General features: G+C 38.2%; 1 protein-coding gene across 7 annotated transcripts in view; it reads right to left on the reverse strand.

Annotated features, from left to right (window-relative positions):
* Positions 1-9,466: 9,466 nt before the first annotated feature.
* Positions 9,467-14,689, reverse strand: part of cadm4 (cell adhesion molecule 4) — a 231,216-nt gene continuing 225,993 nt past the window's right edge. For 5 of the 7 annotated variants that reach the window (XM_032557901.1, XM_032557907.1, XM_032557906.1 and 2 more), the window contains one exon: positions 9,467-11,357. In XM_032557901.1, the coding sequence (XP_032413792.1) occupies positions 11,248-11,357 (110 nt within the window). In that variant the 3' untranslated portion in view covers positions 9,467-11,247. Of the gene's footprint in view, positions 11,358-11,506; positions 11,586-14,689 lie in introns of all 7 variants that reach the window. The other 2 variants (XM_032557905.1, XM_032557908.1) reach the window with 1 other exon arrangement.

Here is a 14,689-nt window from a genome sequence, read left to right on the forward strand (position 1 = left end):
ATGGAGTTCATTTGGCTGTACTCCCTCTGCCAGTGCACTCTTTCTTTATTTCTGATTGTGGTCAGTGTGAGATTGTGCATGGCGGTCAGCAGCAGCAGAGCTGTGGCTGATGTCCACCAGGAAGCACAGGGTGGTGGGGTACAACCTGGAAGTGTTTCATCCTGTCTCCGGCTGTGCCTGGGCTGTGTTGGGGCCGTGGGTGGGGCAGTGGGAGTTCCTGTAACTCTGCTGCTCAACCTGCGAACACCCCACTGTCTCTACACATGCATGACACTTGTATGTTGCCCTTTGCTGATCCGACAGTTTACCATGTTCCTGTTAATGCTGCTCACACTGGACACCCACTTGCAGCATCATTTGGCAGACAGGTGAGTCTGACAAATAAAAGAATCAACATCCAAACTGAGCATAAAATGTTTCCAAATTGGAAAATGTATAAGTCAGATGTTGTACATAAAATATTCTCAATAAAGAAGCAAACACGGGAGTCGTGGTGCTTCTCTTTAGTGTGAAAAAGTTCAAAATCTAGGTACCAATACTAACAACTCTGTTCAAAATAAATCAGCACAAATGAAGACAAACATTTTGAATGTTCTCTTCTATCAATTTGATTTAGATTAGAAACATTACTCTAAAATCCAACAGACATGATAGTATAATTAATAATTCAAAATTAACCTGGTGCCTATGTCTGGCAATCATTGGGGAAGAAAGGCAAAACAAGGCACTAATTCTTAAGGGCAGTTCAGAGTAACAAATTAACATGTTGTGAGACTGGAGAGAACCCAGCTAAGCATTCAAACTTCAAATAAATCCAGTCTGACTAAATACAAATGCAGCATTTATATCCCCAACCTCTTTTGGGGAATCATTAATTAGGCACTAATGAAACTGTTGTTTAATTTCACCAGCCAGACTTAGCCCTGATTACTACCATACCTGTAGAATCAAGAAATCACTTAAATAAAATCTGTCTGACATTGAACACGTTGGGTTCTGAACAGGTGAGAAACACAGTTATTGTCCATCAGTATGTAAAGGATTACCAAGCCATTTTTAAGAGGTTGAGACTCTAGTGCACCACAGTGAGAGCCATTGTCCATAAATGCAGAAAACTTTTCACAGTGATGAATCTTTCCTGGAGTGACCAGCCAACGCACATCTCATCCACTAAGTCACAAAATGACCTTGAACAACATCTAAATCACTGTAAGCCTCATGTGCCAAAGTCAAAGTGTTCATGATGCAACAGTACAAAAGAGGCTGGGGAAAAATGCCCACCTTTAAGAAGTCATAAACAAAAAAGCACAGTATTGCCTTATGAGCCTGGTGTACATGCTGCTCGTGTATTTGCAGCTGTGAATAATTCATCAAGTTATCCAGAGGACAAACATTAGCTGGAAAAGCATAGATGTTGTTGTTTCCAGCAGATCGGCTCTAAGCCATGCAAGGAAAAGACCTCTGCTGCCCAGCTTTCCTTCAAGCACAATCCTGGATTATGTCAGTCTTCACTCAGCCAATTCGGCCAATTGGGTTGCCCTGCTCAGCACTTGGCGACACAGCACACTCCTTCACACAAAGCCATCCACAATCCTCTATGCAAAATTGAATGCCTGCCTTGTCTCCACATAAAGACAGAAAAAGCTGTCTCTGTTATGGTGCATAGAGAAAAGCATATACATTGTTTTCCTGGAGCATGAGAGGCTGCTGTATGTGCTGCCGTTCTGAAACTCATACAGAAATGGCCAAAAATTTGCACAGTCCTGCAGAGGATTTGCCACATGGTTTCAGAGCAAGTCCACCCTGATCTGGAAATGACACAAATTGGCAAAAATGAAACTCTTATTGAAATATATTACTTTGAAATTCTCTTTACGGGGCAATTAAGCATTTGTTTTGCATGTTTGTTTGCATTTCACAAGTTATTTGTGAAATGCAAATTTCACAAATAACTGTGCATTGTAACTTAGAGGAGTAACAATGCACTCCTCTAAGTGATGTTGCATATTAATTGAGACATCAGTTGTTGACACTGAAGGCATTAGAGCTATTTCAAGTCACAAGTCAAGTCATCCAGATATCTATATTATAGACTAGAGTCTAATTTCAGAACTTACTCTAACATTTTTATAACTTTTTGGCAGATACTCTTCAGTGGTGACCCGTCGCCGAGCTCTGTGTGTGGTCCTGTTGTGCTGGTTGGGGTCAGTTCTCTCGTCCTTTGCCCAGTTCATAGGCTCAGACGTCCTCAGCTCCTCCAGAAGTGATGGCTCTGGTCTCAACACCGAAGGTCATGGACTAAAAGCCAACTGGACCACTTCCTCACCCCCTCTTACAACAACCCCTATACCAAGGTACTTTCATGACCGTGAGGTAATTGGGAAGTTCCTCCCGTATGGAGGTTTCTTGTCAAAGTTCTATGTGGAGGATATGAGCAACTTCACCTATGCAGAAATCCACAGCAGCCACTGGGGCGTGTGTGCTCCTAATGCCATCCTAAGCCCGCAGTTCATCGTCTACGTTCATGGAATGACCGTCTTTATCCTGCCCTTTCTCTTCTTACTGGCCATTTACTTTGACTTGCTGTGCAGTAAGCCAAAAAAGCCTCTTTTCAGCCACACTATTCCTGAGAAACGATCCCATTTGCTCCGCTTTCTGGTCCTTTCCATGTCTCTTTTGGTTATGCTTTGCCTGCCACTCTATATCATCCAGGCTCTCTTGCTTTTTAACCCCCATACCCATCTACCTTTTTGGGCCTATGCAGGTGCCATATTTCTCTTTCAAATATATACTCTGGTTCCCCCGATCCTCTTTACTCCTCCAAGGAAGCAAGTGGGGGAGCAGCAGGCATCCTTTCAACTTGCTGTTCCCAACCTCCAGCCTTCACTTTCTCATTTCAGAGGAAAGTCTGTCCACATGGCACTGCATGAGGTAATGCAAACAGTTCCGTGGTCTTCAGCTAAAAATTCTCTCAAAGCTAAAGTGCGCCCAGAGGCCTGAGTTTTGAAAGGGTACAAATCTGTATTTTGTGCACACTTTCACAAATAGTAGGTAAACAATCCTGTTTGCAAAAGAAATATTTAAAACAAATAACCTAATTCAAAAAAATATATTTTGTAGTATTTTTATCTAATCATCAACACTTGCTGTACATATTATGAGTTAACTTGCAAACAGAAAAGCCATTTAATTATCAGGTCCCACACGAAATGTCAGGGAAATTAAGTCTCCAGATGATAGCCACTATCCTGATCACAGATGCCTGTTTCCTTTGACTGTTCCTTCCTCTGGGCTTTATTCTTCTCCTTTTATTAATCCCCGCTAAGCTAACAACTAGTGATGTAGATATATGTGTGACAGAGACTAATTAAACATTCCCTAATAACAGTAGTCCAGGGAGATTCTGGTATTGTAGGCGAAGCATAATTAACCCCTGGTTATGACACAATATTCAAGGCTGCTTTGACTTTAGTTGTGAATACAATGTGATGCTCTTTTGAAATAAAAAGGGTCTTGCTCACAATAATTGGATTGTTCATCTTGTACCATGTTGGTGTTACGAAATCACTGATGGAGAAAAATATGATAAATTCATCTCTCTGCTCATAGAATAGAGTCTTGAAAGACATCTTTTCTTCTTTGCTTCTTCGATTTGTCCTGATAATAACCAGCAATTTCTTTTGAATTTTACCTTCATCAGCTCTCATAATTGTCCTTACTGAGCCATGTACAATGCCTTGTAAAAGTGTTAATAAACCCTTAAGTACGTCATATTTTGTGATATTACAAAATGTATACGTGTGTGTATAGATGTACTTTATGTGACAGACCAAATCAATGTAGTGCATAATTATAAAGTGTAAGTAAAATGTTATGTGGTTTTCAGCAGTCCCCTTCCCCCAATTGCCCCACCCAAAATGCGGTGGTCATGCCCCCTCCATGGTTATACCCCTAAATGAAGTAGGCCTACAGTGCAATACTGAAAACCTCCATTTGCTTCATTTGCTGCAATTACAGATACAAATATTTTAATGTATGTTTTTAACTTTCTATGTCTATAAGCTAAAATGTCTGTCAAATTTTGAATGAATGTCTGTGAACAAAAATTTTGTAGTCCACAGTCTCTCAAATTGAATTAGGTCTGGAATTTGATTGGGGATTTTTGATACACATTTATGCTTTGATGTAAACAATTTAATTGCTGCTTTTGGTGTGTGTTCAGAGTTGTCCTGAAAGAAAATATTCCATGAAAAATATGAAGACATTTAAGGGTTTGAATATATTCACATTTCTGCATTTGGTGGCTTAAAAATGAGGATGTAGCAATCCAATTAATATCAAAGATATTAATAAGCTAATTAGAAGAAAAGCTGTGAGTCAGGCTATGCGAGAGGGAGTAAAGGTGATAGGGTACAGTGGACCTCCTCCAATTCACGGTTTAGGACTCACCTATCCATGGATTTTCTGTAGAACAAAACTCCAAACTATGCACAGAAAATGTGCCTATTGGCAGATGTTTTCATAGAAAATATCTGCAAAAAATTTAGAAAGAAAATGCAGCTGAGAAAGCTGAAATACCTGGATACAATGCTACTTGACAAGTTGTTGGCTGACGTTTGCAAAACAGACATTTTGAGCACCATCTATTTTTCTTGCCATTCCCTGGTTATATCCCCAAGAGCAGGGAAATGGATGTTAGCTACTGCTTTGGTGATAAGACCACTATGTGCCTTATGGCATCTTAAGATATGTTTGGTGTTTGACTAGGTACTTACAAGCATTATTAAAGAGAGTCTCAAGTATTTATGGATGGGTAGTTATGGTCCCTAATCTTTGTGAATACCAAGTAACAACTGTAAAAATCATGTCAGCATAGGGAAAACTGCAAAAAGAGATAGAGAGGGTTGGGAAGTACAGGTACGTTCATGGAAAGAAGATGCTCTTTAAAGAGTTTCTTGAAGATAGACAAAATATGGAAGACAGAACATATTTCCAAAGTACCGAACGGGCAACCTCTTGTGAGCATAATGAAATGTTATTCTCTCATTCTTGCTCTACATCTCACTCCTTTGTAGTTAGAGTTATACTATGGTTTATTATGGGCACTGTTGAGTTTTCAGTCACTACAAAAAGCCTACACTGGAACACATTATTGATAGAGCAATTTGGTAAGGACAAAGACAGGAAGAGAGGAATCAGAGTGCCCTTTCTTCTGTGGTGCAGCTCTCCATTTGATTGCTCTGCTTGTCTAAAAGCTTTCTGCTTCCTGATTATGCAACACCAAGATACACAAGTCACCTCAATCAATGCCTCATGCTAACAGCATCATCATTGTGTACACATCGGTCTGTGCCATGTGAGATTCCCACTGTCACAAAAGCAAAATAACAAAAGATGTGTTCAGGTTGCATTCACAGATGGATAAAACTGTTCCAATGTACCATGTTCCAGCCAAGAAAATAAATAAGCTCAAGATCCAATCAAGTGTGATATTTACTGCAACTCGTAGAACTGAAATATGATGTAGTAAATGGGTCATAACTGTGAAATTCACTGACATGAGCCAGTTTCAGGTCATTAAACTGTTAAACTAGATCAGAAATAAGTAATGTGGGTTATTCATAGGCTTTTGGCTGTCAATATACTCCAGAATATCACTAAATTCACTAGATTATGTTGGGTAAAGGTTTCAAGGCCTAACTTTCTTTTAGATTGTTTTCCAATGAGTCAAACTCTTCTGCAAAATCATAATTGGCATCTTGAAGTCTTTAATTTCCCTATTTTTTATTTACTTATTTATTTACGTGGGAGGACCTAAGTTGTGCTTAACAGTGTGGACACATGTTTGCTCAAGAAGTTGGAGAAATACATGTTTTCTTCCAGGTAAACTCAGTTTTTTATCTCAGTGCATCTGCTCCAATGCACTATGTTGCATCAAGGGAAAGTAATAAGTTCACGATTCTTTTCCACTCATTTCCTGTCCAGGCCTTGTACCTGACCATGACAGCTTATTGTGCACTGTGGGCTTAACAATGTGAACACAAGTTTTATCAAAAAGGGAGACAGGTGCAGGACCAAAGAAAAAGGATTAGACATAGAAAAAAAATATGAACTATATCTGAAAGTAAAGTCTGTAAGAAATAGAAAGAATTTTAGCAAAGTCCTGACACAGGATTTACTTGATGCATTATTCTCCACTTAATTCATCTTTATGCCAAGTTTTCTGATAAAAGGTTTTATAGAGTCATATTGTGGTTTTCTGTCTCTCAAGCTGTTTGCAATTGCAGTTCTGCAAACGAAGAGTCAAAAGACTTTTTAAATTGGTTTTGTTGTCTGTTTTGTGTTGACAGAACACTAGTTTGTAACTTTTAGTTTAAAGTCTTTTTATGGCTAAATGATTTATACAGAAGGGATGTAACAAACAAAACAAACCAATCCTTCTATATATAGTTTGGTACTGGACACAAAATAAAACAGCTAAAGTCCAAATCAAAACTTTGAAACACCTTCAGAAAGCCCAATGAGATATTGTTTAAGGTAAATGACAGTGACAATTTGAGTAACTGTCTATGGCTAGAAAAGCTAAATACAGGAGCAGAATCTTGATATAACAAGAAAGTTTCTTCCTATAGCGAGAAATTAAAGTTGGTATAAAGAGTCAATACTTTCATAAATAAGATCACCTTTAGGGGAGAATTTACTTTCTTGTGCCCAGATAGTTTTTTTTAATGTTTTTATGTCTTTACGATTTTGACTAATGGATCTCTGTCACTAGATGTCATCGAGAAAACAAGACATCATGAATTACAAATTTAAGTTTCCCTAGCATTCCAATCAATACCATAAAACCTGCTTCTGGTATATTTATTTTATAGAACATGTCTGAGATTTTGCAACTGCTATAAAACATACATTTATTTTAAGACTTTTTCACATCTTTATCAGGAATGTCAATTAATGTGCACATGCGGTGCTATGAGGTTACGCAAGCAAGATAGGGTTTAACTTGATTGCAATTTTCAGTATAGATTAAAAAGAAGTCTATAAAAGAAAAAAATATAATTTAATGTTTAATGTCTCTCCTTTTTACAGAAAAAATCATGAAAGACAAAGAACTTACATAAAAAAAAATAAACATTTACTTGAAGGGTATACACTTCTCTCTGAAAGACGTTCAAAGGAACAATATTCTATGTTTTATTACTCATCGACCACTGCAGGTCTGATAGCGGGTGCTACCAGACCTCCCTTTGCGTCATCATAAACTGAAGATATGTCTCGAACCGGCTGAATTGTTTGCAGTTGAGAGTGTCAACTCATGCCGGTCGGGCCTGGCGAGTCCATTACTTTGATTGCCGTTTGACAATCTGTCTTTATGACAGGCGACTGTGGAGCTTCGGCATCAATGGGAGAGAAACACATCGATCCATCCCCTTGTGACCTCCAGCTGCTTTCAAATCTAGCCTTGCACACAGATGGACATGTTGAGTGCTCCTCGACAGAATCGGGTATTGATTGCGTGGAAGCTAATGGCAGAGTCATATTTTTCTGTGTGCATCTGACTCAACCCTCCTGTCCCCCCTTTCTTCCCTGCTATCTGTTGTTGTGATTCATTAACCTGGCAGCAGATGTGTGTTTTGTTTATTTCGACTGAGCTGCCAGTGTTAGCATCCTTCATCCTCTTAATATCTATCTTACTGACTACATTTCTGCTATTCCCCTTTAATTGGATTGTTCTGTACTTTCTCAAAGTAATCAGAATCCTGGAACTTTTTCACATTTTGTCACATTACAACAACAAAGGTCAACATGTTTCAATGAGATGCTCTGTGATAAACCAAAACAAAGCAGTGCATACTACTAAAGCAGAAAAGAAAATGTTTTCCAAAGCTTCCTACAGAGAGCTGTCTAACCTGTATACTGTGCATTTTTATTCACCCTAGAGTCAATATTTTTTAGGGCCATCTTTTGGTGTAATTAGTTGCAGAACTTTTCAGTTATGTCTTTTTCACATTTGTATGTCTTCAGTGTTAATTTTTGGCCAGTCTTCTTTGTAAAATATCTCAGGCTGAGTGAGATCTAAATGAAGAGTATCGGTGCCACAGAATGAAAAACGCTTGGAGTTTGACTGTGCCAACCTCTCATGTACAGTAAATATACTATACTGTAGCCCATTCTATTGTATCTCTGTCTGTATGTTTAAAGTGATTATCTAGCTGAAAGGTTAACAGTCTCAGGTTTTCCACTCTCCAAGATGTTTTCTTTTACAATTGTCCTGAATATCAGCTTCATTCGTTTTCCCACCAGTGGGAAAGGAATCCCACTGATTCCTTTCCCACTCCCTGCTAAGGAAAGGAATCCCTACTGAATGATGCTGCCACCAAAATGTTTGCAATAGGGATGATGAGTTCAAGGTAGCAATATACAGTGTTGGTTTTCTTCCACACATAGCATTATGCATGTCAACAGGTTCAATTTTGGTCTCCTTTGATAATAGCACCTTTTTCTGCATGTCTGATGTCTACATGGCTTTTGGCAAACTAAGTTTTTTCAGCTCAACTCTCAAAGAGCCAGATGTGTTAAATGCACAAGTCATGGTTTTTCAGTGAATACATTCTCCAACCTGAGCAACGGATCTATTTAGCTTCTGCATTTACAGTGTCAATTTAGATTTATGATCATGTTGAAGTATATTTGCACTTAAACCAAACTATTTCAGTTTTAGAGGATATATTTAATACTTTCTTTACAGAATGCTTAAAGTTTGGGATTTGATTTTTCTAAACTTGTTCATATTTATTTATTTAAGTTTATTTGATAGGGACAGACACACATCAACATAGACAAACTGAACAGAACAGCAGTCCCATGTTTGCTAATAGCAACTTGCTATTGCTATTGGCTTTGCTTATAGCAACAGCTAATTCGCAGCACTTGTCCCTAGATGGGCTTTTAAACAGTGCATCTTAAAACTAGTAATAATCATTTAAAATAGCACAATATAACTCACTTCTTAACTAATTTGATGTGTTCTTTAGTGTTTGTGATGCTATTTGTTCTTTAATGTTCTCCTACAAATGAAATCTCTGCACCACTCACAATACAGATGGCTTCAACATTAAATTACATGCAAGTGGACTCTCTTAATGGGTGACTTCTGAAGACAACTGGCTGCACTGAATTTTATTTGAGGTATCAGAGCAAACATTGCTAAACCCAAAACACAAATAGGCCTACATTGCTTTTTTTTTTTTTTTTTAAACCACGTATCATTAACAATAACTTGTGCTGATCTGTCAAGTTAAATCAAATCAAAAGACATTGTAGTTTGTAGTTGCGATGTGACAAAAACAGAAAATTAATTCCCGCGGTATGAAAACTGAATGATTCATTTCTTTCCCCCTGTTTCTCTAAATGACAAACAGCACCGGCTGATCACACAGACACAAGAATCAGTCTGATGAGGTTATTTTTGTATTCTTTTTTTTATTTTGTCGTGCTTTGTTTCTTTCCCCTATAAAGAAATAGTTAGCTATATATATCAACAGTGGCACATGGACTCTAAAATAAACAGGTGTGAAAGACAGGAGAAGAGACAACTAGGCACAGGAGACAAAGAGAGAGAAATACTGGGAAAGAGAGGAAAGGTAAAGAGGAAAAAGAGTGAAAAATGACAGCAAGTTTATTTTTTCTACAGTAAAACCAAAAAAAAAACAAAAACCATGGGAAGTGTACATTTCTTTAACATTTACAATTATAATAATAACAACGGCAATAATAATAACAGTAACAACAATCAGAATTGTTCAAATAATAGCAATAATTATTTAAAAAAATCAATAAGACCTCTGTTTTTTCATAAAGACAATTTTTTTTTCATTTTTATATTTTCTTTAAAGATCACTGGACAGTAGTTTGTTCGGTGTTGCACCTCTAAAGGCTAATATTCTGTGTTAGTATAGTTGCTTTATAATGCGTTTCAATAGTAAACAGTTTTCTTAATTCTTAAAAGTTTAATTTAACTCATGTCACTGTTCTTTTTTATACAAACAAAGAATTCAGAGATATGTATACTTGTTCTGTGGACGTGTATGTATGGATGTGTGCATGTAGCTGCATACGCCGGTTTTGTTCTCTTGTTCGCTCCTTTTTGACAGCTCCCCTCTTTTTCTTATTGGAACTTTTTAAACCTTTTTATCCTCTTAATGACATTCTAAAATAATTAAGCTTCTCTTTAATGCCTCTGCAAGTCATATTCCTTTCTTCCTTCTTGGGAACGCAGCCCGACGCTAATCCTTTCATTATTACGGGGCCAACAACAGGGGAACGGTAGAGGGGGAGGAAACACTGAGAAGAAGAGGGACTGAAAGAGAGGGAGGAGAGCATGGTAACAGGTGTAAGGAGAGGATGTTGAGAATCACCTTTTTATTTCACTCTTGAACTGAAAGGAGGGGGATCACTTTTAAGTTTTCTTTTAAAACTAGCTAAACAACAAGAAATTCAGCTTATTGCCACAATCCAGATACTTCTCGCAGCTTTGGTAGGGAATTATGGACAAGCTGTGCTTCGTCGATGAGATACGACCGTAATATGAAAAATCTCTGTAATTTACCATCAAGCACAAAGTAGCTTCTGCTCAAGTTTCCCCTCCACCACCTCCTTCCCCACCCTCCCTGCGCAGCTCTCCTGCTGTCCCCTTCGGTTAGAGATTGGGCTTTGTGAAATAGATTCTTCTATTCTCCAGGCGGTGAATTACAGCAGTCATCTGCCTCTAATTCCCCTTCCACTTTGGCGGCTGCACAGGCGAGGCAGAGAGGGGCCACTTTTCATTGTGTGGCCCTCTTCCTTCTTGATCTAAATAATTATGGGATCATTTCGCTTTTGCCTACATTCACTTCACTCCGTCGCCGCTCTTTCGCTCTCTCCAGCAGTCCGGGACTTACAGTTCTGTATATTGCACAGTCGTTGATGTCTGGTGGGGCCGAGAGGCTCTCCGTCTCTCGGTCTGTCTCTTGGGTTATGCGAGTGTATATGGAGGAGATGGAGTGGAATGGAGTGTGATGGATTGGCTATGTGTAGTACAGTCGCTTTCCGAAGGCTGCCTGTTATGGCGAATTGTGTCGGAGTGTTGGGGTGTGTTCGTGTGTGTGTGTGTATTTATATATATACTGTATATAAGGTTGGAGGCAGGGAGCGGGAGGGGTAAGGGTATGAGGTCAGAAGAGAAGGGATTAACAAAATGAAGGGCTACAGTAGGTACTCCTTCTTGCCCTGGCTGGCGTCGTTCCCGTTGAGAAAAGCCTCCTGCACCTCGCCGTGTTCGTCCAAGCCGCTGGCCTCATGGGTGAGATAGGAACCTGGATGGGAAGAGCGAGAGAACAGAGAGAGAGAGAAAGAGAGAAGAAGGAGATTGTAGGGGGGTGGTTAGGTGGCAAAGCGTCATGATCATTGCAGCGCCATGCAGCGTTTTCACACCAATCAGCGCTCATATTACTGTGTTCCATACCTACAACTGATTAATCCATTAGTTTACTGATTGTTAGGTCAATACCAGGCAAGGATAGGCTCTCGTGTACGGTATGAGCCTACGGGGCAGAAAATTAGAGGTGGTGGATGGACGCATGGAGTCAGAGGAGGAGGAGGTAATAGAAAAAAAGAGAGAATTATAGACAGAGTAAAAGAAGGAGAAGGAGAGAAGAAAAAATTGGTAGAAAAGGGTGGAGGTAATGTTAAGTGCAGGAGAACAAAAGTTTGCTTGCATCAGCCACAAAACTATTCCAACTTATTTAAAAATAAATAACCCAGGGGGTTTGTTTGGGGTACCGTTTTTCACAAAACACGTTTTAATCTGGTTTCAGGACATATGAAGATGGATATGATTCTGCTGCGGTTGCACCTCCTGTATACATGCATAATAATAATAAAATAACCACATAATAATAGCTGTTCTGACATGCTCCATTGTTCGTACACCTTTAGATTCAACACCTTCAAACACAGTAAGGGTCATAACACCTGTTCATGATTGTAAGTCAAGAAGTTCTGATTTAAAGTCAAAGTTTTTTAAAACAGAGTATTTCTTTCTTGGGGAAGCAGCTGGTCACAAATGACTAACAAGAACAATTTGATTTCATCTCCCTGAGGAAACTATAAAAAGCCTGTTTTGGGAGAAAATCTTTTACGAGAAGGCCAAATAACCTGCTTTAAATTCAGGGCTACATCAAGAGCTTTCTGATTTTGTCAAAATGTAATAATAGCCAGAACTGCAGCACATGATGATATAAACACCAAAAATAAAATAAAAATGATGAAATGAATAAAATTTAAGATATAACTGAAGATAACTTAAGTCTGTTTAGGAAAGTTAGGCTCATTTGTCTAAGGCCTTAAATTGAAAATGTTTAAAAACTATGCAGACATCAGTACATGACCTTATTAAAAAATCATTTTTAGAGAACTTTTACAACCATCCTTAATTAACAAATTATATAAATAAATCAGATAATAAATTAAATATTGAGTTCCATCTATGAAACTGGACAGAATAGGAAACTCTTTCCATCAGGAGATAGGTTCAAGCTCAAGCAAGTAATAGGAAAATAAAGTATTTTTGTTATTATCTGTCTAACGTATAGTAGACTCATGTCAATCAAAGTCAAAATGAGCCTGATTTTGTAGCATAAGATCCAAAAATCAACTGTGCTAAGATGCCTTCCATGTAAACAGAGTTGAGAAATGGGATGGTGAGAACCAAAAGTCAGCGAAAGGAAACAGCCACATCCAGACTGGAGAAAGGAACTGCATATCATGGTAAAGAAGTTTTTAAAAAGAAGAATATGATGTGTTTAAGGGCCTCAGAGAATCAGTGTCCCCGTTTTTTTTTCTTTTTACTAAAGAAAATACCGTCAAGGAGTATTGCAGAAAATCAGATTCAACCCTTTCTATAATCTCCAGAGAAGGAGGAAAAACTTTGACCTGTTAAACTTTAATTAGTCTTATACATTTTCACACCCAGAGACATGTCTCTTTTAGAGTTAAATAATATGCTTGATGTTTTATTTTTCTGTTGACTAATCATTACAGATTAGTGTGATTACTAATAAGTTAACTCCAAATTATATTAGTGAAAAAGCTCCAATAATTATTCAATTTAATCAAAGAGTTAATATTATTGGTTCTTATAGAAGTTATAGTTTTATTCTGCATATACAAAACCTTTTCACTGGACTTCAGCCAAGGGATGTTTCTGCAGTAGTGGCTATGCTAGAAAAGAGAACAAAACCCATGAAGCGTCTGTCATGTGTTTAACTTTTAAGAATAGAAGATGCCCAACACTTGATTTATGTGTTTTGTTTTGACTCAGGCCGTCTTTTGTTCCGCAATGCCGATTTACTGTTCAAATAAATACTTAATTTTTTCTGTTTGGTACTATTTCAAATACTTTTTCTACTTGCTAAATGCCAGAATAATGAGATAGATCTTTTTAATGAAGTTATTTAAAGTAGCCAGTCCAACTTCACTAAGATTAGTATGCATTTAAACAAATTGGAAAGCCCCAGAAGATGACACATGGTGACATTCATCTGAGGACAAACCCCATGGGAAAAGTCCACTCATCATACCATTGAGGATAGAGATGGGATCTGGTGAAATGTGTGCATATCAACCCTAGAACAAAAGCAGAAGACTGAATGAAGATGCTGTCTGAAGCCGGTAAGAATGTGTTCAGAGGGTTATCAACAATGACGTAAATCCTGGATGGACAAGCACTGAAAAGCTACTTAGAGCGGACGAAATCATAATCCAAAAGCAACATAAAAAGCCAGACTGCAGTTTGCAAATGCCCCCAGTAACAGAGAACACTATGTGGAAGAATACTAAAGAACGAGCGCAAATGGGTCTTCTAAATGGATCATGGCCACAAGCATGCAGACAAATTAATTACAAACTGCTTAAGGATGACAAATGAAATGTTTTGGAGCGCAATCATAAAGCCCTGATTTCAGTTCCATGGAAAATGTGTTGCAGGGTAGCCTACAAATCTGCCTCTGTTACATCAGTTCTGTCAGGAGGAATGAGCCAAATATTCCAGCACGCTATTGTGGATCCATAGTGGAAGGACATACAGAACATTTTACACAAGCTGCACAGTTTAAAAGGCAATTCCAGCAAATACTAAGGAGAAGTACTGTATGTACTTTCTTTATATTCTTTTGAAAACGAGAAAGGTTTTCAAAATCTAAAAAAGAAAAATATTACTTTGGCATTCAGCAAACAGAAATACTCTTAATTTTCCCAAAAATAAGACCCTTACAAAAAGAAAAGAAAAAAAAAACAGAAAAAAGTAAGCTGCATGTTTTTTAACGTCAGGTCTCACCTGAGTATTTGCTACAAGGAAATTCCTAGACAGTGATTTAGGTTGGAACGGACCTTTTACTGCATCTTCAACAACGCTGTACTTCTCTATCTGGTTTCAACTGAATAAGCAGCTACATGTAACTCAGAGAGGGGCTTGTCTTTGCAAGTTGATGAGGAACTGTTTTGAGAAAAAGGCTTGTGTAATACAGAAGCAACACCAGCAGAAGTTATCTCCCAGCTGAAGAGTCCTTTCAGTCACAAAGTGAGTGACACTCTATTTCTCCTTACCATAGAGGTTGACTGACATGTTGACAGTTACAATGGACCAAAG

The sequence above is a fragment of the Xiphophorus hellerii genome, chromosome 3, assembly GCF_003331165.1.
Source record: "Xiphophorus hellerii strain 12219 chromosome 3, Xiphophorus_hellerii-4.1, whole genome shotgun sequence".
Lineage (NCBI taxonomy): Eukaryota > Metazoa > Chordata > Actinopteri > Cyprinodontiformes > Poeciliidae > Xiphophorus > Xiphophorus hellerii.